The 25,095-nt window shown below is 37.4% G+C and overlaps 3 protein-coding genes across 3 annotated transcripts; 2 read left to right on the top strand and 1 right to left on the bottom strand.

The window, feature by feature from the left end:
- Positions 1–2,580: 2,580 nt before the first annotated feature.
- LOC126627817 (phragmoplastin DRP1E-like) lies at positions 2,581–9,445 on the bottom strand. The gene is made up of 15 exons (XM_050297374.1): positions 9,144–9,445; positions 8,788–8,851; positions 8,585–8,692; positions 7,918–8,019; positions 6,413–6,463; positions 6,261–6,322; positions 5,650–5,740; positions 5,475–5,539; positions 4,976–5,170; positions 4,721–4,840; positions 4,563–4,633; positions 3,774–3,999; positions 3,594–3,644; positions 3,084–3,509; positions 2,581–2,984 (listed from the first exon to the last, which is right to left on the bottom strand). The coding sequence occupies exons 1-15, from the start codon at positions 9,279–9,281 to the stop codon at positions 2,856–2,858; spliced, it is 1,899 nt and encodes a 632-aa protein (XP_050153331.1). The 5' UTR covers positions 9,282–9,445; the 3' UTR covers positions 2,581–2,855.
- A 3,736-nt stretch (positions 9,446–13,181) lies between these two features.
- Positions 13,182–14,409, top strand: LOC126627830 (uncharacterized mitochondrial protein AtMg00810-like). Its single transcript, XM_050297395.1, has 2 exons — positions 13,182–13,296; positions 13,332–14,409. Exon 2 carries the CDS (start codon positions 13,340–13,342, stop codon positions 14,309–14,311), a length of 972 nt encoding a protein of 323 aa, XP_050153352.1. The 5' UTR covers positions 13,182–13,296; positions 13,332–13,339; the 3' UTR covers positions 14,312–14,409.
- A 6,427-nt stretch (positions 14,410–20,836) lies between these two features.
- On the top strand, positions 20,837–24,816 carry LOC126627826 (26S proteasome regulatory subunit 8 homolog A-like). Its single transcript, XM_050297391.1, has 9 exons — positions 20,837–21,170; positions 21,914–22,011; positions 22,143–22,367; positions 22,497–22,559; positions 22,667–22,830; positions 23,616–23,772; positions 23,869–23,967; positions 24,253–24,363; positions 24,457–24,816. Exons 1-9 carry the CDS (start codon positions 20,975–20,977, stop codon positions 24,595–24,597), a joined length of 1,254 nt encoding a protein of 417 aa, XP_050153348.1. The 5' UTR covers positions 20,837–20,974; the 3' UTR covers positions 24,598–24,816.
- The last annotated feature ends 279 nt before the right edge of the window (positions 24,817–25,095 follow it).

Below are 25,095 nucleotides of genomic sequence, written 5' to 3'. Positions count from 1 at the left end.
CATATATATATATATATATATATGGGGCACTTTGTATCCGGTCCTTAGTTGGTATAATTCTTTGATTGAAACCTTATTGAATTTCAGTTTATGAACAAGGTCCCTGAGCTTTGTACACATCAGCATTTTACTATTCACATATTTCCATGTCAGTTTTTAATTTATTTATTAAAAAAATTTAATTTATAAATTATACTTCATATCACTCATTATCATAGCAAAATAATTGGAGACCATTGTAACTGAAATTTCCAAATTTCAGTCCCCCAATTCAAGCTATTCTTCTGTTTATAGTTTGTACCCAAGACAGACTTTATGATTCATAAAGTCTGAATAAAAACAACTTCATTCAAAGTATGCCATTGAACAAGTCCCATATCTTCATTACAAACACAAACTCACTTCAGAGTCTGCCATGGAAAAGCTGATGTGAAGTCGCCATACACGCTAACAGAAAAATGTACCCCCATGCAATAAGATTGCTACCAACCCCCCCCCCCCCAAAAACACCCGCATATGGCCTTTTTAGTCCCATTGACTGCAAAAATCTTCCAGTATTTTTGTTTACCTGATTAGCTAGTTTGTACCCAAGATTAAAAATTGATTTTGCAGTCACCATATATGCTAACAAAAAATGTACCCAATGCAATAAGATTGTACCCCACGCCTGGCCTTCTAAGCCCCGTAAAGGAAAAAAAAAACTTATTCAAACATTTTTACAAACACTTGTTGTGCATACTAGAAATTCATAAACACTGGTCGTAGGATCTCCAAGCTCCTCTGTAAATGCAATGCAGTTCTTCCCCACTTGAAATACCTCCGACTGGGTAGAACTATGGTGCAAAGATTACCCATTCAAAGATTTTAACAAAGTCAGTCCGATGTAACAAAAAATTGGACGCGGTTCAAATCTTCTGCAAAAATCTGCGTTTGTTTGAATGCTCTTGGAGAACATATGAGTACGGCTCAAATTTTGGCAAAAATTGAATTGATGAATTTGAATGCAAACTAAAAACAAAAAAGGGAATAGCTTGAATTGCGCAACTGAAATCAGAGTTTCAGTTACAATGCTCTAATTATGTTGATAGTGATAATGAATGATATGAGGGTAATTTATAAATTAAAAATTTTAATAAATAAAATAAAAAGCTGACATGGAAATATGTGAAAATGCTGATGTGTACAAAGTCTAGGGACCTTAATCAGAAATTGAAATTCAACAAGGTTTTAATCATAGAGTAGTGATAACTGGATCCTAATTTCTCCTATATATATATATATATATATATACAGGCCATCTTGACCATTAGATTTGGCTTTAATAAAATTATGTGATTGAGATTAAATCACAGGCCACATAATCTCAACCATAGGATTTCATTAAAGTCAAATTTAATGGTCAAGAGGATGTCCCCATTTTTTATTAAACATGAGGATCTCTTCCCTTAAAGACTTCTTATATGAAGAAGTGGCAGTCGCACCATCGTCATCATCAAAGAGTTCTTTCTTCCTCTTTATTTCTTGTTAATGTTTTTGCTAGCCAACTTCATTATGAGTTACTAAGTACTTTAGTTGGGACTTGGTTGAAGTCCTAATCATGTTTCCTTGAGTATTTTCGATACACTTTTGTTACAAGAAAATTTGTTGATACTTTAATGGTTAATTCCTATTTTAATTCCAATCTTATTGAGTTATTTTATGATTGATCACCATAGAATAGCTTTGTGATTGAGTTTGTTACACTGATAAATTTAGATGATCAAGTCTTGTACCTATGCCGAGTAACAAGAGAACTAGCTACGGTTGTTGGAATTAATTATCACGAATAATTGGAATAGATACAATGTTCTAGGATTTGCGTGCATTTTCCATTGTATTATGCTTTCTCAGAGTGCAGCTTAGTAGATACCATGCTAAATACTTGGAGAATGAAAAAAGTTAGTGTAAACACCCATGCCTAATTTGTTGTTTAGGGAAATCAATAGCTTAAAGAGTAAATACCATGCCTTTGGGTTGACAAACGTTAAACATCTAAATTGTCTTGAATCATCATGTGTACCGATTGCTTAGGCGAAAAAGATTAGAGATGGAAACCGAAGTCCTAACCGTTCAAACATCGTTTTCAAAACCCTTATTGCCAATTACTCTTATTTGCCTACGTTCTTTATATTGTGTTTTTATACTTTTAAATTTAAGACATCTCAAACTATTTTGTTAAACCTTTATGTGCATGTTTGCTAGTTTTGTGAATAAATTAATTTAAGTTCTTAGGAATCATAACCTAGATACCTATTAGTGCAATCCTTGTGGGAATGATCTCGTACTTGCTTTATATACTATGTGTTTGATCTCGTGCACTTGCGAGTTTAAAACGTGTAATTAATAGCTTAATATTTAGGTTGCTAATTTCGTAACAAGTTTGTATATATATATGTATGTATGTATATATATATATATATATATATATATATGTATGTATGTGTATATATATACATATATATATGTATGCATGCATATGCATATTCTCAAACAAAAAACAGCAATCAAACAAAATAATAATAATAATAATAATAATAATAATAATAATAATAATAAATCTGATATATTATATACGGAGTGGAATACATAGGTTTTAGATATGTACAGAAGATTACTATAATAACAGCAATCAAACAAAATACCAGAATTAATCTGACCAACAATTCAACATCCCCAATCCCAAACCATCAGAATTTGGTTCAACAACAAAACTACATACAACAACACTTCAACAAATTCGGTCGTGGTCGTGGTCGTGTTCGGGTTCATATATCCGCAGCAGCAGTAACTATGAAGTCTCTGAACATTAATCCATCTCAGCGGACCCATGCTACAGAATCAATCTCATCCCTTGCCGACTTGTACAGTTCTAGCCTTTTAGCACACTGGTGCCTCCTCTCCATCAACGCCGGATCTTCGTCAAGCAGCTGGGAAAGGTGCTTAGCCTGAAACACAAACCAAAGCAACAACAATTATAAAACACAAGCGATAATAGTTGTTCGGGTCCAAACAATCAAAACATTGCATGTAAGGCAAGAGAGTACCTCTCTCTTCCCTATTTGTATGTAGAAGTGATTCAGCAACGACGTATTAGCCTCTTTGACTTGACAATGAACAACGGCCTTGGGGATTGTGTTCCTCAGTGTCTCAGACACCATTCCCACATATGAGGATACGTTTGATCCTATCCTCCGAAAGTGGCCCTCTGAGTAGCGGTCCATGGCAGGGGCAGGGGCGGGTGTTGTACCAGGCCTTCCCGCTGGTGTTGAACCAGGCTTTCCTGGGTTTCCTGGGTTTCCAGTGTTCTCCATTTCCTGTGGAAGTCTCCGAAAGAAATCCACAGTCAAATATGAAGATTCCATGTCCACTAATCGAAGAGTTGTCTTCTTACTTTCATTACGGAACCTTTCCAAGGCCTCATTACATGCAGCAGCTATTTCAGCTTGCAGAGTCGGAAAGCGCTTCAATTCCTGAGTTACAAATATCAATATCATGCCCCTTTCTCATTCAAAGAACACCAGTTAAACTTTATAACCAACAGCAAAATTCCGTACCTGAGTTTCTGCTAATGACTTCCTCACAAGTTCTTTCAAGACAAAGTGAACCTAAGGTGTGGGTTTTTGGTCAGTAAGAGAAAAAAGAGTGATCAAAAGTTCTGGACGACTAGACGAACTTTAAGAACACTTATAGCAAACCCAGAATAATAGAGTGTAAAGAAAAAAAGGATAACTTACAGCATCCACGGAAGCTTCAGCCGGCCCTCTAAAATAACTCAGTGACCCCTCAATTAGGCGGCGGTAACCTTGCTCCGGAGCAATCAAGTGTGGCTGATAACCGTCAGCCTCTGAAACCACTTTCCTTACATTCTGCAGAGAAAGATGTCGATCAAATGGAAGCTTCCTCAATGCAGCAGGCAGTTGGTTGTCAAAGACACCATAAATCCGATCACCTCCAGCCCGTCTAATACGACAAAATGAACAAAGATATCATCAAACCACAGTAGTGCAGGGAGTTTTTTTGGTCAAAAGAAATCAACAAATTCATCTGATGATACTACATACAACTTTAACATCATAAATCCCTGTGAAGCAGAGTATTACGCAGATCCAGCACATGCAACCACCAAGGTTCCCAGATCCAGCAGAGACAGGGTGCCTCAAAAACTACTAAAACCAACCCGAAGCCAAAACCTAAGGAACCCAATTACTAACAAATTTTCAAACCTTGACAGTCGGAGGTGGTTTCGTATTAAATATCAGAACCAGCCAAAAGAGCTAATGCTAAGTAAGCACACTACGTTAGATTTAGATCACCTGCATTGGGTTGTCCAGCACACTAGATTGAATACAGAATACCCGCATGGAATTTACAATCATATGAATCAATCATATCTAAAGAAAATTCAGCTTATGCCAATTTTGCTAAGGATTTGGGAACTAAAGACGCAAACATTAGGTAAACAATCCCCAAAAACTTAAAAAGGCATACATTGAAGGGACGAAGTTAAAACAAGTCGATCTTACCCTCCATCTAGATGCTCCTTGAAAATCCTGTTAAATGCACGGCAGAGTTCCAGTATAGTGTACAATTGAGCCTAAAATACAAACTCTTGGTCACAAACTCATGATTGCTCAAAGATCATCCAATTTATGATCAAGTGCCGCAGATAAAGACAGCTTACCCCAGCATCAACAGCAACAGGCCTACCAAGATGGTCCAACTCGGATTCAAGTTCATCAATGCTTTTGTTAATCATAGATAAGATACTTGGTATTCGAGCCCTAATCACAGTCTCCAAATGCTACAAACAAGATCAATCCATCAAAATGATACCCTATTACATTAAGCAACAAAAAATGATACCTATTTTAAGGAACAAAATATATTCAATTGCAACAAAGATATTCAAACTCAAATATATGCAATTGAGTCATACCTTTGAGAGAAGTTTTGCAAGATACTCAGAACCCATTCTATTAGCTAAGTGCCCATAGTCGGGACTGGTTGCAAAGTATTCGCGCTCCTTGCGCCTTGCAAGAACCATGTCTGTATTTTTATTAATATCTGCTTGTGAACGGTTCACAACTCCAACCCAAGGCTGTTGCAGGCGATAGGATCTTCCTTCAATAACCTATGTGGACAGACATAAGAACTTTAAACTATATTTGAACATATTTCTTTGTTTCAGATACAAAGTATAGGAAAATGTAAAGAAAACCACAGTTAGGCTTGAAGGATCACTTCCATTAAATACGAACACATAACTATAGCATCATTGAAAACTTCTACATTTGAATGCAAATGCAACTTGCTAAAAGCCCGATCTCAACTATTGGAAAGTATTAATGTAATTCACTTGTTTTAAAAGTCATTTCCATAACAGTGAGCTGTGTAGGAAATAGGAAGGAAGAAAGAAAGATGGAGAGAAATCTTACATCCAGTGCATTAGTTCCTTTGTCCATCAAATCAAGCTTTGTCAACACCCCAAATGTCCGTTCACCTGCGTAAAGAAAATGATATAGGAGAAGACAAAATCAAGCAATAGGAGCCATAGGACAACTGCACAAGTCAAAAGGGGGAAATGGTTACACTTGAGTAAATAGAGCATACCTGTTGGATCAACTTCCCTAGCAAGTTTTATAGCATCTGATGTGGCTATATCTTGGTTGGCTGGAGATATTGCTAGTATAATGCTATTAGGCTACAATAAGCATAAACTCATCAACTAGATAGAATTTAGAACACTATTGACATTCATAGTAAAAACTTCAGGAGTAGGACCTATGTGGCAGGAATGCAAGAGGTCAATCAACGACCAACCTCTGACATTCATGCAAAACCGGATCTCATCTCACTCCTGAAGGGCATGAGAAGTAAAAATAACACCAAATACATAAATAAATAGATCGCCACAAAGTTAATAAAAGCAGTGACAAATAGACAATGTTCCAGCATGATTCTATAAAACTGAAACACAAAAAAGTTACAGCTCTTGACAAAGCTATTCAGTAGTGAGAAAGACCAGCAAGCTTCAACTATTTGCTCTACCAAATCTAATTCCACTCACAGAATTAAGTTGTATAACGAACAATATCTATAAATTAGTATTTAGAACATAATTCAATCACACCATACTACATCAATGTTTCTGTGCATAATGACTAGTCAGTGACTTCAAAACTCCCATGACAGTTATATATGACTTCATAATGATTCTTTACCTTCTCAACATAAGATCGAACCATGTTTTCAATATCTTCAACAATACTTTCAGGCTGGCCCTCTGAAAACAACAAGAGTCCTTGTTGATGACTGATAAATAAATTTGCATCATGCAATTCAATACTCAATCAGCATTGGAAATAAAACATACCAACAGCAACTTTCGTCAGACCGGGTAAGTCAATTAGGGTTAAGTTGACAACTGCCAGGAGATCAAGAATTAGTGTATGGAAACGAACACAAAAATTGATAATGTAAAATAAAACCCCAACATTCCTCTCTGGAAAAGTGAAATATAAAAGCGAGAGAAGGAAAAGTAGATTAAGAGCAATAATACCTAAAAGTTATCAAAGGTGCCCCAAAACTCTATTGCTTAATTTGCAAATATCAAGTAAGTGAACTTACAAATATATTTTCCTCCGACATAAAAACATATTTCTCTTAGGCCGCATTTGTTATGCAGGAATACTTGCACGGAAGTTGATTGATTTCTGTTCAACCCAAATTTGTTTTTTGGCTACATTTTAATATTTCAGAAAGGAATGAGGTCCACGGAATTGACTGCAATTCTGCCCCGCAACCTGAATTGCAATACTGACAGGGACACCCATATTTCCATTCCGTTCACTTACGTAACAAAAAATTTCTTCGTATGCACTCAGTCATTCACATATACACCGATTAAAATGAAAATAATATTCAAAGAAATATGGAACAAAAGCTTGCTGGTGCTACTCCTATCCCTCCCTACAGCTTTATCTCTCCAGTGCATAATCCAAAGCTGCATATGTTGGTACTTCATCAGTTAAATCCTCATTTAACTTCATCAACCCACTAGTAAATTTAACCCAATCTCATCTCCAAATCAAGATATTTTGCTTGCTTTCGCAAAATTTTGCTTCTCCTTTGCTTTCACTAAAATATATCTTCCGTCCATCCTTCCTACCGATTATTATTGGCTATGGCTTGTTCTGGATCTTGCTTTATATTCTACTAGTATTTTATTTATTTTTAGGTCAGTTTACCAACATTATCTTGTGATGAGAAAGTAACTCTCCTCTCTCATCTGTTTATCAATGAATTTTTACCCTTTAATCAATGTTTGTCAATGATTCTTTTAGATATTACTTTGTTTTTTGTTTATATCTTTTCGTGAACAGAGGGAGCAAAAACTGTGTTCATCTGACCTTTTCAATGCTTTGAAGGAAAAGGGCATTCTGGGAAATGTGTTCAATCTTATTTCATTCCTAGCCTTTGATTCTAAAAATTGTTTCAAAGACTTGAATTGGAAATACCAATTCCATTCCTTTAAGAGATGGAATGGAAAAGAAATACAACTCCTTTCCCATGTATAGTCAAATAAATGTGGCCTCAAGAATCAGGTTAGCAGAAGCAGAAAAATTACAAATTGTAACAAATTTCTCTTTAGAGGTGGACATGTGAAATAAACATCCAATCAAATTACAATTATAAATACAACTAAGCAGAAGCACGAAGATGATAAATTGTAACAAATTTAACCCACAAAAGGGTAATATCAAATTCTACAAGCTTTAAAAGTTTACGGCTCGTTACTTGGACAACAAGTTTCCAATGACTGTATCCAAACTTTAGATTATAAATAAACAACCAAAAGATCGGTAATGGAAAGCATACCATTAGGGGAGTAGATGCTGAGATGGATAGGAACAGGAGATATCTGTTTTGTCTTTCCTGTTATTCTATCAGTTTCTTCCTGAATTTCCTTTCGAACCATGCCTGCAGAGAGACGACAACATAAAAGTTTGGTTGTCAGTTCCTTTCAACAAATAATAGACAATTTCATAAGGAAAATGTAACATCTCCCAAGTAAATGTAGCAACTGTCAAGTCAAGATCTAAGGTGCCATGTCAAGAGCTTGTGCACAAGTTAATATTTAGTCCTAAAAACAAAGCCAAATTGGAAAACAAGTTCATTAGAAAACCAACTTAAATATAAATTCAATTTTTAATTTCAAAATCTATCTGTAATGTAAATCATTTTCTCCCATGGCAATCACATTGCCAAGTTGCTTCTACCTAAACTCAAAATAAATGTATCACTAGAGGTGCTCAAGAAAGGTGGACCAAATCCAAACAGTATACTCACTGACTCGACTGTCAAATTTCCAGCTCTCTACAAGTAAGGTGGTCAACTGGAGAACTACGCAGTTGTACACAACCTATTGTTTACCAGCTAAAAGTAATCGACTTTTCATTGTTAAACATGTGAATATCTACTACACCTATCTACCTTCAAATCTAAACAAATTTGAAGGAAACATAAGAGAGAATAATTTGCATACCAAAATCAGTAAATCTCCTCTTGGAAAGGTGAAGGAACTCGGCGTACTCCTGGGTTCCTTCATCTGTCTTGTGTAGCTGCAACACCAAAGGCCGCCTTGTCACAATCCCTGAAATCATACCAAAAACAACACCATCATGATAATCGAACATCAAGTAAGATAAAATTAAACAATTTCAATAACACTCAAAGTTGTGAACGAACCAGATCCTCTGGGAAGAAAGTCACGTCCAACAATGCTCTCCAAAACCGAAGACTTCCCAGAACTCTGTTCTCACAAGTACCAAATGTTCAAAAAAAGAAAGGGGAAACAAAAATCAGAAAAATACCCACATGTTCCCAAAGAAAAGCCCAATTAAAATATCATCTCTACTTTTGCTTCTTTACAGATAAATTGCTATTTATTCTCATTAAAAGCAATATTCAATCAATCTCTACCAAAAAAGTTCCATACTTTCTCAAAATTTCTCGTTAAAAATAAAAACCTCGTTAAACAGTAAATTCAAGCAATAAAACGAGACGTAATCAGTTAAAGGTGGTTGGGAGAGAGAGAGGCAGACCTGGCCGCCGACGACAGCGACAGAGGGCAGAGCTTCCCACAAGGAAAAAATACTATCGCTGCCTCCGTAGTCACCGAGCACAGTACACGCCCTCTGTATGCGATTCACCAGCCCTATCAAGCTCTCCATAGTCGTCATCTCAGTTCCCTTTGTCTTCGATTCGAAACCCTAATTTCGCTTACTCCTTGAGAAATCGAAAAATCAGTAAAGCAGCAGAACTTGACTTGGGAATTTGGAAAGACGCCCTCTGTTTCTCTCTCTCTGAATATTCGAACGGTCAAAATATAACAGACTTTTTCTCCCTTCCTTCTACTTATAAGTTATAACTAATGAATGATGTGTTATGGGTTCGAAGTCGAACCGGATGGGCACCGTTGTGGCAAATGGCGGGACCCACTGATGAGTGGTCTTCGCTCAAAAGCAATCCTTCCAAATTTTCAAATTTTGAATTCATCTTCATTTTGGAACACCATACTCTGCCAATATTACTACCATGGAATTTGATTCTAGTAGATAAATCGGTACCCTGCAGAGATATATCGATATCTGTTAAAATGCATGAAATAAACATGTTGGAACAATGGTATTGGATGACTAGTGAAGTTAGGCTAGTCAACTTTCTTTGTGTAAGTTAGGCAAGTTAGGCAAGTTAGGCAAATGTTAGGCAAGTTAGGCAAGTTAGGCTTATGTCCTCTTTCTTTCCCTATATATAAGTTTCATCTTGTAATTGTTAGAATGTATCAAATACACATTGAAATTCAATATGGTATCAGAGCTGTGATCTGGGAAAACCACAAAACACAAGCTCTAAGGCAGTCACGAGGTCAACCATTCCAGGCATGGCTTCTCATTCAAAATGGGAAAATCCCAACCACCCACTCTATCTCCACCACTCGGACCAACCTAGTGCAATCCTCGTACCACAACCATTGGTGGAAGACAACTACAGCACATGGGTTCAATCCATGAGTATGGCCTTAACGGTCAAGAACAAACTTGGTTTTGTTGATGGGACAATCAACAAACCAAGTGAGGACAATTCTGAGGAGCTGCAACAATGGAATCGCTGCAACAACTTGGTCAAGACATGGCTACTAGGCTCCATGTCAAAGGAGATTTCAGGGAGTGTCATCAACTACAAGGATGCTCGACAAATGTGGACCGATCTGTAGGAGCGGTTCTCACATGTGAATATAGTTCAGCTGTTCCATGTTGAGAACGAGATCCATGATTGCGTCCAAAGCAATATGAGTGTAAGTTCTTACTTCACTAAACTTAAAAGTTTATGGGATGAACGTGATACTTTGTGTTCCATTCCAGCATGCAGTTGTGGAACAAAGAATGAGATGAACTCATATGTTGAAACTCAGAAAACCATGAAGTTCCTTATGGGATTGAACGAATCGTATGCTACGGTTCGAAGCAATACCCTTCTTCTCGAACCACTGCCTACGGTGAACAAGGCATATGCATTGGTCCTTCGACATGAACGCCAGGCAGAGGTTTCCAATGGGAAGAGTACACAACTAGAGGCTGTTGTCTTTGCAGTGAAGAATTTGTCGCAAGAACCTACACCGGAAGACAAAGAGATGCGATGTGGAAAGTGCAATAGAACCAATCACATCACCAAAAACTGTCGTGCACATCTCAAGTGCACTTTTTGTGGATGGAAAGGTCACACCTTCAATTTCTGTCGAAAACGGAAAGCAGCCACAGAAACGGAAAGCAGTCGTCCTTTTTCTTCAAAAGAGAATCAAGTTTCACAAAGTAACAAGCAAGAGATGTTGCCTAATTTCCCGTTCTCTCAGGAGGATTGCAAGCAAATCCTTCAAATGTTGAACAAGAACAAATCATCATTTGCCAATCAAGTCGGTAATCCTTCTAGTCATGAAGAACTTTCAGGTAAAGCCTTATCTTTTTCCTGTAAAGGAACCAAAAGTATTTGGATCCTGGACAGTGGTGCCACGGATCACATAGTTTGCAGCCCTAGTCTCTTTACACACTCACGAGCTGTTGAAAATCATACAGTTGAACTGCCAAATGGTTCCGTTGCCAGAGTCACTCATATTGGACAAGTTGTTTTCTCTCATAATCTTATCCTTGACAATGTCCTATGTGTGTCGTTCTTTAAATTAAATTTAATATCCATCAGTAAACTAGCCTATGATTCCTTATATGTCACAATTTTCTTCACCCAATTTTGTGTCATTCAGGACCTTCGCTCGAGGAAGATGATTGGGATGAGAACTGAAAGGAAGGGACTCTACTACCTCGACTCATCAAGGAAAGGAACATGCAACAATATTCAAACCATCGCACCAAAGCTTTGGCACCAACACCTAGGACACCCATCTCATAAAGCCACTTCGTTATTACCTTTCTTTAACAATAAAGCTTGTGATTTGGAAAATTGTTCAATTTGCCCATTGGCCAAACAAACACGATCACCCTTTCCTTTGAGCTCTATTTCTACCAAATCATGTTTTGAATTATTGCATATTGATATTTGGGGTGGCTATCAAGTTGCTTCTATTTCAGGTGCCAAGTATTTCCTTACCATCGTAGATGACTACACTAGAAGCACTTGGGTTCATTTGATGAAACATAAATCTGACACAAAAGACATTTTAGTAAAATTCATTCAAATGATTGAGACTCAATTTAATACCAGAGTTCAAATCATACGAAGTGACAATGGCCCTGAGTTTAAACTTGAGCAATTTTATGCTCTCAAAGGCATCATACATCAATCTAGTTGCGTCAACACACCACAACAAAATGGTGTTGCCGAACGTAAACACCGGCACTTGCTCAATGTTGCTCGGGCTTTGCTCTTTCAAGCTTGTCTGCCAAAACGTTTTTGGGGAGATGCAATCCTAACCTCAGCCTACCTCATCAATAGAACACCCACTCCACTTCTCAAAGGTAAAACACCCTACGAAAAACTGTTTCACAAAGCACCTAACTATTCTCATTTGAAGGTTTTCGGTAGCTTGTGTTTTGCTTCTACACATGCCCAAAGGCCCTCTAAATTCGACCCTCGTGCAATCCAATGCATTTTTCTTAGGTATCCTTATGGTCAAAAGGGTTATAAATTGTTTGATATAAAACACAATAAGACTTTTGTTTCTAGGGATGTCGTATTTTTTGAAGATCATTTTCCATTCCAAAATTGTAACACTTCTGTTGCCCCGTCTCCATCAAACACTACACCTATCCCGTTTGACTCGACCTCTCCCATTGAGTCGCCTTCAAGCCTTGCACCAGCAGACATAAACACCACATCTCCCACACTTGCCGACATCACACCACTCTCATCTCTTTTCCCCTCTACAACTCCACCACCAGATACCTTATCAACACCTTCACCTACCCTACACTATTCCCCACCTCCAACCACTCCATCACCAGATCCACCCCCTCCACTCCGTCGTAGCACTCGACCAACCAAAACTTCCACATTTTTGCAGGACTTTCATGTTGAGGTGGCCCTCCCATCCCGTGTTGCACCCACATCTTCCATAAGCATGGTTCAGTCATCAGGTACATCTCACTCCCTATCTCGTTATTTATCCTCTGACCATGTATCCACCACTCACAAAACCTTTCTCACCACCCTCACCATTATCAAAGAACCCACCAGTTTTTCGCAGGCTGTTCAGGATCCAAAATGGCGTGACGCCATGCAAAAAAAGATTGCTGCCCTCCATGACAATCGCACTTGGACTCTTGTGCCCTTACCACCTCACAAACATCCCATAGGCTGCAAATGGATCTATAAGGTGAAGCTTAAACCTAACGGCAGTGTTGAACGCTACAAAGCCCGTCTCGTTGCTAAAGGCTATAGTCAAATTGAAAGGCTTGATTATCGGGAAACATTTGCTCCAGTTGCCAAGCTCACCACCGTCCGTGTCCTCCTCAGTATTGCCTCCATCCGTGGTTGGCATCTTCACTAACTTGATGTAAACAACGCATTTTGGCATGGTGACTTATACGAGGAGGTTTATATGTCCCTACCTCCTGGGTTCAGACGAAAGGGGGAGACACGAGTATGCAAATTACACAAATCCATTTATGGTTTAAAACAGGCCTCAAGACAGTGGTTTATCAAGCTGTCTAGTGCTCTCAAGACTGCTGGTTTTCATCAATCATGGTCAGATTACTCATTGTTCGTCCGAAACCGTCAAGGCAGTTTCATGGCATTACTTGTGTATGTTGATGACGTGATACTTGCAGGTAACAATTTGAGAGAAATTGAAGAGACTAAACTCTTCATTTCCCAACATTTTAAGCTAAATGATTTGGGAAAAATCAAATATTTTTTGGGGATAGAAGTTGCAAGATCTAAACAAGGGATTGCCTTATGCCAACGCAAATATGCGTTGGAGATACTAGAAGATGTTGGGTTCCTTGGTGCGAAGCCCTCACGATTGCCGATAGAACCAAACTTGTCCCTTACACAAACTGAAGGGACGTTCCTACATGATCCTTCTTCATATAGGAGACTCGTAGGGAGGCTAATTTACTTAACCATCACGAGGCCTGACCTGACTTACGTGGTTAATATGTTAAGCCAATTCATGGACAAGCCGCGACAACCACACCTTGATGCAGTGCATAAGGTTCTCAGATACATCAAACAATCTCCTGGCCAGGGAATTCTTTTGCCTTCTACAGGTTCACTACAGTTACAAGCTTTTTGTGATGCTGATTGGGCTCGGTGTAAAGACACTAGAAGGTCAATAACCGGTTATTGTATCTTCCTTGGGCAAGCACCGATATCTTGGAAAACGAAGAAGCAAAGCACAGTATCTCGTTCTAGTGCAGAGGCAGAATATCGTTCTATGGCTATCACCTGTTGTGAAGTTATATGGTTAAGAAACCTTTTGAAGGACTTACTAGTGAATCATGCACAACCAGTCACATTGTTTTGTGATAATCAAGCTGCCATGCACATTGTTTCGAACCCAGTGTTTCATGAACGAACGAAGCATATAGAGATCGACTGTCACTTAGTACGTGAGAAGATTCAGATGGGAATGGTGCAAACAGCTTACATACGAACCTCGAATCAACCTGCAGATTTGTTCACCAAACCACTAAGCTCGGCGCAATTTGAGGTCTTACTTAGCAAGTTGGGTGTCATTGACATCCACACTCCAACTTGAGGGGGAGTGTTAAAATGCATGAAATAAACATGTTGGAACAATGGTATTGGATGACTAGTGAAGTTAGGCTAGTCAACTTTCTTTGTGTAAGTTAGGCAAGTTAGGCAAGTGTTAGGCAAGTTAGGCAAGTTAGGCAAGTTAGGCTTATGTCCTCTTTTTTTCCCTATATATAAGTTTCATCTTGTAATTGTTAGAATGTATCAAATACACATTGAAATGGCGGGAAATGGCGGGACCCACTGATGGGTTCGAAGTCGAACCGGATGGGCACCGTTGTGGCAAATGGCGGGACCCACTGATGAGTGGTCTTCGCTCAAAAGCAATCCTTCCAAATTTTCAAATTTTGAATTCATCTTCATTTTGGAACACCATACTCTGCCAATATTACTACCATGGAATTTGATTCTGGTAGATAAATCGGTACCCTGCAGAGATATATCGATATCGGTAGAATTATCGGTAAATAGAATGATGAAAAAAAAGATATAATATCTATAATCTGTTGTAATAATGTAAATGCTTACATAATTTGACTAAAGACAGAAGAATGGAAGTCAAGATTGAAGGCTAAGATTGTTGGCTTAAATAGTATAAGTTTGGTTTTTTCTATTTTGGTATGTCAAGTTTCCTTCATACATTTAAAGAGATGTCGATCAGAACCTTTACATAAAGAGGTATTTGTATTATTGAATAACACAACGCAAAATAGAAAAATTCATGTAAATAATTATTATCTGCAACAACTATTGCTGAGTCGAAGACACAGGCACACTTGCCAACCTTATAAATATTATGTCTTATTTACTTTATATTTCACCGTACACATATCATTAAGTCACAACATAATGTAGCCACGCGAATCTCTACAAACTTTAAAACAAACTAATAGATATCACATCTTCCATTGCCATTGCCCTTTCATATGAATCTTCACTTTGAGTAATGGACTTTGTAACTCCTACATCGCAAGATAGATATCACATCTTACACTGAGCATGAGCTTCAGTATTTCAGTATCTAACTGTACTGGTTAAATCCATTGGTCAAGTAACGTGGACCACTCGATCGGCTTGATCTCCAACATGAAGGAGGTCTAAATAATTGGTATCTGCAACCTTATCTCGTTCGGCCTCCATGTCTCGTACGTAATTTTAGCCTCATATTATAGTAGCAATAAAGGAGGAGGGGGAGGGGCAGGGAGAAGGCAGCATGCAGTCTATATATCATAGACTCGTGCATTTTGAGAGTGTCATGTAGTTGACAGATAACACTCTGTTCTTATGTCGAATTCTTATAACAATGAGCATACATCACTTAATGGAATAAAACTTTGTTTTTGTATTATAGTAGCTATAAACTATATCTTCAAGCTTTTCATATGCAAGACGGTTTCGAGTCTTAGTATATATGGATCAAGCTAAAAGTACTCCAGTCTCACATCCCATGCCAAGGAAGATGTTGTTTGCGCTAGAATTCGTATTGCCAATTTAAGTATTGCAGGGTTGTTACTGCCAAAATTGGCAATTCCAAACAAAATGCATGAGCCCACAATATTTAAACTAGTATCATTTGCGTTTATATTTATCTCGACACTTATCGATGTATGTTTGCATGCATGCATTTCACGTAAAGAAAGGAAGAGGCATGCAATTATGCAATTGGTGTTGGCTTTATGGGGGCTGGAGACTTGAGTGAATATTGTTTGCAGTAAGAACCAAGAAGATAGACGTACATTGGGAGCTTTGTGTAAAATGGATGGAAACATATGCATGCTGTTGTCCTTGCAAATTAAGTATAGTATTTTGGCTCCATCTTCAACTTCGAAAGATGAAGAAATTTTTAGTTGTGACGGGAACACGGATGGTACACCACTTGTTTTTATGCAAGTGGTGGAAAATTTTAATTTTTAAGTTATTAACCTTTTAACACACATAAGCCATCATTTCTATAGAGACACGTGGTGTACCATCTCGTGTGACTGGCACACCGAAAAATCTCTCCAGAAGATGCCACAATTTGAACCATCGATCGTAGAGTTGTTAGTACGAATTAAATTTGAACCGGCTGAATGATTCCATAAGACCATCTCCAAACCTGGGCTAAAAGCCAAATTACCCCCCAAATTACTCTCCCAAACACTCTCCAACCCATGTTAAAATTTTAGGCTAAATGTCAAATGTTATTTCTGGGCCAAATACCCCCCCAGCTTTCCCCCCTGGTTAAATGCCAAATGTTTATCGGAATTTAAATTTTTTTAGATTAAATTGTTCATAAAATTAATTTACAATAATCTACATATTTAAAAAAAAAAAATTGATTTAAGAAAAAAATTAGCCTAAGTTCATTCTTTAATAATTCCGGGCTAAAATTTTAGGACAGAAGGATTGGAGCAGAAAAGATGTTTCTGGGCTAAAAGCCAAATTTTTCGGGCTAAAAAATTTGGCTTTTAGCTCAAGGGTTGGAGTGGAGATGGTCTAAAAGGAAAAAAAAAAAAAAGGAAAAACCAAGCAGCTACAACAAGAAATACGAAATAAACAGTGAGTAGGAAATAAAAAAAAAAACTCCAGCCAAGAAGCCAGAAAGGATTATACTAATCAAATCCCACGTCAGCCTCTCTCTCTCTGTAGAGCCTATGTTTTACAGTAAAATCACCACTCTTCTTCAATGTATTCTGCAATATTCTCCGAAATCCATCAAAATAATTTGAAATTCCGCTGATTAAACTGATATTCAATTAATATTTCCAAAATTTTGGGGATATTAAACCAACAACACGGATATTGCTAATTCTTCACCAAACTTTCGTGGATACACGGCACAAATATATCCATCCGTTTTCATTGTCTGTGGCCTAACTTTTTAATCTATAACGGCATAACTGCTACAGCTTAGTAGTATTTTGCTTCATGGGTTATACGAAGTTTCCAACGATTATTCACAATAACGCATGCATTTTGACCAGATCATAATTGTCTCGCCTATGATAAATCGGATAAGAGTCATCATTTAAATTGTAGTTAGTGCAAATGGCTTGAAATAATTTCATTTAAAAGTCTCACATTCTATAAAAGGTGGCCGTGAATTGCGTATTCCACATGGATTTTGTACCATATGCCTTAACTCCGTGTTGTATTTCAACCCTGACATTTTTTTTAATTTATTATTAAGAAAAGGGTGATGATTCGAAATTATTACAATATTTTTTTTGGGGGGAGGAGTTGAGAAGCACATGAACTTGAGGGGGACTGCGTTTTTAAAACTGAATGACATATACATGTGCAAAAACATTTACCAAAATACCTTTTATAACATCATTCTTCAACTCTTCAAATTTTGACTAATGATGTAGCCAAGAAATTGAGTTATTTTAGATGCAATAAAATTAAAAGGAGGAAACGACGTTCAATGAAAGAAAAGTAATTGGAGAATTTGCAAATCTAGGGTTAGAAGATTATTTGATGATGCCATATCTCTAGAGTTAATGTTTGGACGTTTTGAGTAGCTCAACAAGTGAAAAACAAAGAAGAGTTAGTTTCGACAAATCTATGGGTTTTAAGTATCAAGTTTTGAAAATCAAAACTTGGGGGGTGTATTCAATTGAGATTTTGAGGGATTTTAATTCTTTTAATGAATTTAGGGGTATTCAATCAGAATTTTAAGTGATTATCTGACATTCAATGTGTATTCAATCAAGATTTTAAGATAGTTTATTAAAATCCTTAGAAATCCAAGTGTATTCAATTAGAATTTTAAAGAAGTTTATAACATTTTAGGTGTATTCAATTAGAATTATAATTTAGAGAATTTGGAAAAGTTGAGGAATTAGATTGAATTAAAGAGAGTTTGTAGTGTATTTTAAGCATCCACAAATCTCACCTCTTCCCATGAGATTTCGAGGGAATTGAATCAAAATTTTACATAGAATCTCTACAAATCAATTAAAACTCCGTAAAAATCCATGAATTTATAAATCCATTAAAATCTCTCAAATTCCGAATTGAATACACCCCCTTGATTTGAAAACCAAATCTCTGGAAGTTTTGGAAAACAAGTCTTCAAGTTTAGTATTTGAAAATTTTAATCTTCACCACTAGCGATTCGTGGGTGCATTTGCTGCAAAAATCTTCGGTCCAAACTTTTGGCAGACTTTGAGGTAGTCCGTGATTTCGTCCGTATCCTTACCATGAAGGAAAAGCTTGTTTGAGCAATTCTTCTCTATATCCACAACTGCATCTCGAAAATCTTTGTTTCGTGTAGCTTTCTGAACACATAGTTGTACTTGAGCACGAGTTCGGCAGCTCTATATAAATGCAGTGTAGTGTGCCAACTCATGTTGTGGCATTCTTAGAGAAACTCTAAGAGTGCATTTGTGCACCAAACTACTTCGGTCTAAACTAGCTTCAAAGACTAAATTGGATTGATTTGGCATAGACTATGTTGTACTACAGTTGTGAAACATTTGGTGTAGTGCTGGACTAGCTAGGACTAATAAATATATGGGATGTGATATCCACACACCCCTTTTTACTTCTCTCACACACTTTTAATTTTCGGCTGTCGGATCGAATGAATTAAAGAAGATCAAATGACAAAAATTAACAAAGGGTGTGGGAGAAGTCAAAAGGGGTGTGTGCAAAGACATTTACCAAAATACCTTTTATAACATCGTTCTTCAACTCCTCAAATTTTGACTAATGATGTAGCCAAGAAATTGAGTTATTTTAGATGCAATAAAATTAAAAGGAGGAAACGACGTTCAATGAAAGAAAAGTAATTGGAGAATTTGCAAATCTAGGGTTAGAAGATTATTTGATGATGCCATATCTCTAGAGTTAATGTTTGGACGTTTTGAGTAGCTCGACAAGTGAAAAACAAAGAAGAGTTAGTTTCGACAAATCTATGGGTTTTAAGTATCAAGTTTTGAAAATCAAAACTTATTTGAAAACCAAATCTCTGGAAGTTTTGGAAAACAAGTCTTCAAGTTTAGTATTTGAAAATTTTAATCTTCACCACGAGCGATCCGTGCGTGCATTTGCTGCAAAAGTCTTCGGTCCAAACTTTTGGCAGACTTTAAGGTAGTCCATGATTTCGTCTGTATCCTTACCATGAAGGAAAAGCTTGTTTGAGCACTTCTTCTCTATATCCACAACTGCATCTCAAAAATCTTTGTTTCGTGTAGCTTTCTGAACACATAGTTGCACTTGAGCACGAGTTCGGCGGCTCTATGTAAATGCAGTGCAGTGTGCCAACTCATGTTGTGGCATTCTTAAAGAAACTCTAAGAGTGCATTTGTGCACCAGATTACTTCGGTCTAAACTAGCTTCAAGGACTAAATTGGATTGATTTGGCATAGACTATGTTGTACTACAGTTGTGAAACATTTGGTGTAGTGCTGGACTAGCTATGACTAATATATATATGGGATGTGATATCCACACACCCCTTTTTACTTCTTTCACACACTTTTAATTTTCGGCCGTCGGATCGAATGAATTAAAGAAGATCAAATGATAGAAATGAACAAAGGGTGTGAGAGAAGTAAAAAAGGATGTGTGGATAGCACACCCCTATATATATATATATATATATATATATATATTTAATTGTGAAAACTTCTACTTTCTTGTCTAAAAAACTAAAATGCACTTTATCAATAAAAATTGTAATGAGAAATCCTTTCTTTTTCAAAAATCCTTTCTTTTTCAGAATTTTAAACCCCCCCCCCCACCCCCACCCCCACCCCCCAAAAAAGTTGGATTTCTTTCATTACTACGAATTCAATTTCTTCAATTTGTATGAACAGTCATGCCCTTCTCTTCTTGCAAGAACGACTTGAAAAACCCAACCTAGAAATCAATCGACAACTTAAAAAATAAAACCAAACCTAGACAAGAAGGACAAAAGGGAGAAGGAGAGACATAACGTTGTTTCGGGAGGAAGAGTTTATTGAAAGAATTGCCAAGGAAGGAGGATGGTAATCTTAGGTATTGACATTTAGCGAGGTGTTGAGTCGGGACGATCTTGACTTAATCTCATTAGTAGCAATCCTTGCTCGCACCACACACAACATAATAATCCTACTTAAGTTAGTCCAGTCCAATAAAATCTAATGATGGCAAACAAACGCACCCTAAAGAGATTGAACAAAGAAACCCAAGGAGATAAAGGAGATAAAACACAAACATTCTTATTATTAAGAGAGATTATATTCACATACCCCAAATTACTTCTCCCACACTCCTTTAATTTTTTAATATTTTCAACACACCACTATCCCTTGATAAATAAAAAATAAATAAAATTTGAAAGAAGTAATTTAGGATGTGATATAATCACCTATTGCGAGACTTAATTCACTAACTCAAACCACAAACCGGTAAATCATAGCCCATTTTACCTAAATGTCCAAGTAAAATCTCAAATTAACGGAATGGGGCCCCAAATAATTTGCACCTCTTCACCCAACCGAAAGCCCAACAAATTCAAGCCCAATAAAAGAACCAGCATTGCATCAAGAACAAGAAAAACAGAAAACCAAAATACAAAGGAATTCAGCATTCTTGTACAACACGAAGACAACCTTTTATTCTTCTCCCGACTTCTCAGATTCAGTCCGCGTCACCAACACCCAACCACTGCACCAATCGCACACGAACAATCGCAATGGCCGCCGCCGGAGTAGAGATCAAGCACCCGGACGCTGCGCCGGAGGAGACATGCTCCGCCAAGGCCTCCAAGCAAGGCGAGGGACTGCGGCAATACTACCTCCAGCACATCCACGAGCATCAGCTTCAGGTCCGCCAGAAGACCCACAACCTCAATCGTCTCGAAGCTCAGCGCAACGAGCTCAATTCCCGAGGTTCGATTTTCCCCTAATTCAAAACCCTAATTTCTGATTCTTCAAATTTTCAGTTTGTTTAGTCTGTCGTGGATTTTAGGTCGTGCCTTCCGGTTTGTGTTTGGGGAAATAAGGTCAAGATTTGATTTTTTTGGTTTGGTTTGCTTATATCTAGGAATTTAAATGTTGAGGAGGACGAGGATTCGAGATAATACTGGGAAAGTTTTGTTCTTTTCTATTCTAGGTTGTTGGATTCTTTGTCTGGAAATACCTAAGATTGAAAACTGGAACTTGGTACTAGCTTTCGTTGATATAGGAAGTGTGCTTGCTCACTCTCTGGGTGTTTCGTTGAGGGGTGAAGACACGTTTACTCGGATTATATTTACTGAGTCGTATTCTTGTTTGTTGTCTTAGTGTAATTATAACCGAGATATAAACCAGTTAACTGGAGTAGAAAGATAATTTACTTTAATAACAGAGGGGATAAGATGAAAGTAAGTGATTTCGGCGATGAAATCAGGTTGTAGTCAAAGTATTATTCAGAGGCTTTCGTATTTTTTCTAAAAAAAAGTGTCTATTTGATGTATTTGAGCAAGTACACACGATGCCTGTGAATTGTTGTTTTTGCTTACTTTGGAGTTCTTGTTGCCTTTTCTTCTTCTGCTGGATTTTCTTCATCCTTTAAACATATGGTAGCAACTAACAAGTCAATTGGAGTTTTTCAAATGATAAATTAAACTTATTCAAAATTGCAACTTGAACAGTGAGAATGCTGAGGGAAGAACTACAGCTGCTTCAGGAGCCGGGATCATATGTTGGTGAAGTTGTCAAAGTAATGGGAAAGAACAAGGTTTTGGTTAAGGTAAGTAGGAAATTCTTTAAGACCAAGTTGAAAATTATTCAACTTGACTTAATTACGAAACTATTCTTTAGTTATGATAACCAAATTGTTTGATACCTCTTTTACATACTTTGTTTCTTTTCGTTTTCCAGGTTCATCCAGAAGGGAAATATGTCGTTGATATTGATAAAAACATTGATATCACAAAGATCACGCCATCAACAAGAGTTGCTCTCCGCAATGACAGCTATGTGCTACACTTGGTCTTGCCAAGCAAAGTTGATCCTTTGGTCAACCTTATGAAAGTTGAAAAAGTTCCTGATTCTACTTATGATATGATCGGTGGCCTGGATCAGCAAATCAAGGAAATAAAGGAGGTTTGCTATGGCACATTCCTACTTCTTTTTCTTCTGATTTTGTGTGTTTTGGTGTGGTGTCTTTGATAATACATCTCCACTTTCTTCTACATGTGTTGTAAATGATGTTTAAACATCTTCCATTTCCAGGTCATTGAACTTCCAATTAAGCATCCTGAACTGTTCGAGAGTCTTGGTATAGCTCAGCCAAAGGTAATACTATGTTGCCAAGCTATTACGTTTCATTATTTGCTTACTAGATACGCGCTAACTGTTACAACTTACATTTATGCCCTGAAAGTAACACTTCTATATAACAGGGTGTGCTGCTTTATGGACCACCTGGCACTGGGAAAACACTTTTGGCCAGGGCTGTGGCCCATCATACTGACTGTACATTCATCAGGGTTTCTGGTTCGGAGTTGGTCCAGAAATACATTGGGGAAGGATCTAGAATGGTCAGAGAACTTTTTGTCATGGCCAGGTTGGTTTTGATCTTTCCCATCAAGATTTGGTATAGATTTCTATTACTTTTGTTGCCTTGATGTAAGATTTTGTTACTCTATGACGTGTTGGGTCATTCCTAAAGGGTGTTTTGAGCTACTAAACACCAATTTTAAGGCACTTGGAAAAGGGAAAAAATCCAAAGCTTTGTGGGGTTGCCTGGTATCGGCAATTTTTTGGAATATATGGCTGGAACGCAACAGAAGGATTTTTGAAGACTATACTGGAGTGGGGGCAGAAGTACTTTGGGGGAGAGTAAAATATTGGGCATCTTTTTGGGCTTCGGTTACTAAAGAGTTTAATAATTGTTCTCTATCTCAAATACTGTGGGATTTGTTAGCAGCAGTTAAGTGAGCTAGGTCTAGAATTGGCTACTGTAGCCAAATCCTATTGGGATTTTCCTTTCTAATTTGTTGGTGGACTTCTTATCCACTTCTGTGTTTTTCACTATTCTTTAATAAAATTGTTTCTTAAAAAAAAATTCATAACTGTAATGTTGGGAATCGGTATTAGTATTATGGGATCATCTGGGGTGTATATGTTCCTCCAGTCTAGGGGTGTCCCTGAACTTTCAAGTATATGTTTGACATTATTTGCTGCAAGATCTAGGTTGTGGAGGAATCTGTAATCGTTCAATGATCTTGTCAAGCCTGCCAGTTTGAATTAATTGAAAAAGGATTATGGGATGCACTCACTTACTGTTGTTGATCTGATTTGCTTTCATTTGTTTGCTTACTTTATTTCAATTTGGTTTTTTTATCTCAGGGAACATGCGCCATCTATCATTTTTATGGATGAAATTGACAGTATCGGATCTGCTCGTATGGAATCTGGTAGTGGCAATGGTGATAGTGAGGTGCAACGGACTATGCTTGAGCTTCTCAACCAGCTTGATGGATTTGAAGCGTCAAACAAGATCAAGGTACTGAACCAAATGTGGATTCACTGGTTAGAAATGCAGTATAATGTTTCTGAACATTTTCATCTGACCACCGTCTTTCAATTACATTTTTGACAGGTTTTAATGGCCACAAATCGTATTGATATTCTGGATCAAGCTCTACTTAGGCCAGGACGAATTGACAGGAAAATTGAGTTTCCAAATCCTAGTGAAGAGGTACATGCTTGTCACTATAATAGAATTGACCTCTTGCAGTAGGTTGCTTTACTTAATGGAGGTTGATCAGCAGCAAATGCACAGTAGAGTGCAGTTGCTATCCAATCAGAATAGATATGAATAAGTAGGAGAATAAAAGAAAATGCCACAAAAGTCTGCGTAAATTTTTCCAATATTCGCATGTTCGAACCTTCTAGTCTTATTGTACTTTTGATGGTTGTCATTGCCTAGTTTATTGAACATCACTCGAATACAATACTTACTAGTCCATTTAACAAATTGCAGTCTCGTTGGGATATCTTGAAAATTCATTCAAGAAGAATGAATTTGATGCGTGGAATTGACCTGAAGAAGATTGCAGAGAAGATGAATGGTGCATCTGGTGCAGAACTGAAGGTACCCTTGTTTGTTTTCCTCGAGTTTATCGGTAAGTGAGGTTTTGTGTGCTGTATCAAATATTTATTGTCGTTTTACTTTTCCATCTTGCAGGCCGTTTGCACAGAAGCTGGCATGTTTGCTTTGAGAGAGAGAAGGGTTCATGTAACGCAAGAAGATTTTGAGATGGCGGTGGCCAAGGTAATGAAGAAGGAGAACGAGAAGAACATGTCGTTGCGCAAGTTGTGGAAGTAAATTACGTTATCATGGTGTTCTTGGAGCAATGCAAGCACGAAAGACGATGTTTATGAGGATATTTGCAGGCATGGGCATCTTGCCTGGCTTCTACTTGCTTGCATTTTACTTACCGGGTGGAGGGTTTAAACCATGTTGTTTTTACTTGCAAACTGTCAAGTGTGTGCCTCTATGTTAAAGTTACATATATTTTTCAATTCCAAATTATTTTTATGTTTCCTTCTAGCGTCAATGCATCAAATTAGACTGGCAATTTTCTGTTTTGATATTACGTGGTAATTAGAACCATTTATTCTCTGATCATCATCATTTAAAGGCCATATGCGTTGAACAACTCAACGGTTGACTCTTATGATAAACTGATGCCCCATTGTTAATGAAGGAGGAATGACTCCATAAATTAAATAGCAAACCCTAATTCTGTAACACAAACATAATCCTTGCTCGGGTTCTCTCTCTCTGTGTCACCAAAAGCAATATTCTATTTTGATGTTGGTC

This window comes from Malus sylvestris, chromosome 7 (assembly GCF_916048215.2).
Source record: "Malus sylvestris chromosome 7, drMalSylv7.2, whole genome shotgun sequence".
Taxonomy (NCBI): Eukaryota; Viridiplantae; Streptophyta; class Magnoliopsida; order Rosales; family Rosaceae; genus Malus; species Malus sylvestris.
This window is presented reverse-complemented; position numbering and strand designations above follow the sequence as displayed.

What these genes read in the sequence shown, in the direction of transcription:
- LOC126627817 (XM_050297374.1), bottom strand. Translation starts at nt 9,281, where the DNA reads ATGACGACTATGGAGAGCTTGATAGGGCTGGTGAATCGCATACAGAGG. An exon ending in GAGGAGATTTACTGATTTTG is followed by an intron (nt 8,020 to 8,584) that starts GTATGCAAATTA and finishes GTCTCTCTGCAG; the next exon opens with GCATGGTTCGAAAGGAAATT. An exon ending in CAGCATCTACTCCCCTAATG is followed by an intron (nt 6,464 to 7,917) that starts GTATGCTTTCCA and finishes ATCTCCTGGCAG; the next exon opens with TTGTCAACTTAACCCTAATT.
- LOC126627830 (XM_050297395.1), top strand. Translation starts at nt 13,340, where the DNA reads ATGGCATTACTTGTGTATGTTGATGACGTGATACTTGCAGGTAACAAT.
- LOC126627826 (XM_050297391.1), top strand. Translation starts at nt 20,975, where the DNA reads ATGGCCGCCGCCGGAGTAGAGATCAAGCACCCGGACGCTGCGCCGGAG. An exon ending in AAGCGTCAAACAAGATCAAG is followed by an intron (nt 23,773 to 23,868) that starts GTACTGAACCAA and finishes CATTTTTGACAG; the next exon opens with GTTTTAATGGCCACAAATCG. An exon ending in TTCCAAATCCTAGTGAAGAG is followed by an intron (nt 23,968 to 24,252) that starts GTACATGCTTGT and finishes AACAAATTGCAG; the next exon opens with TCTCGTTGGGATATCTTGAA.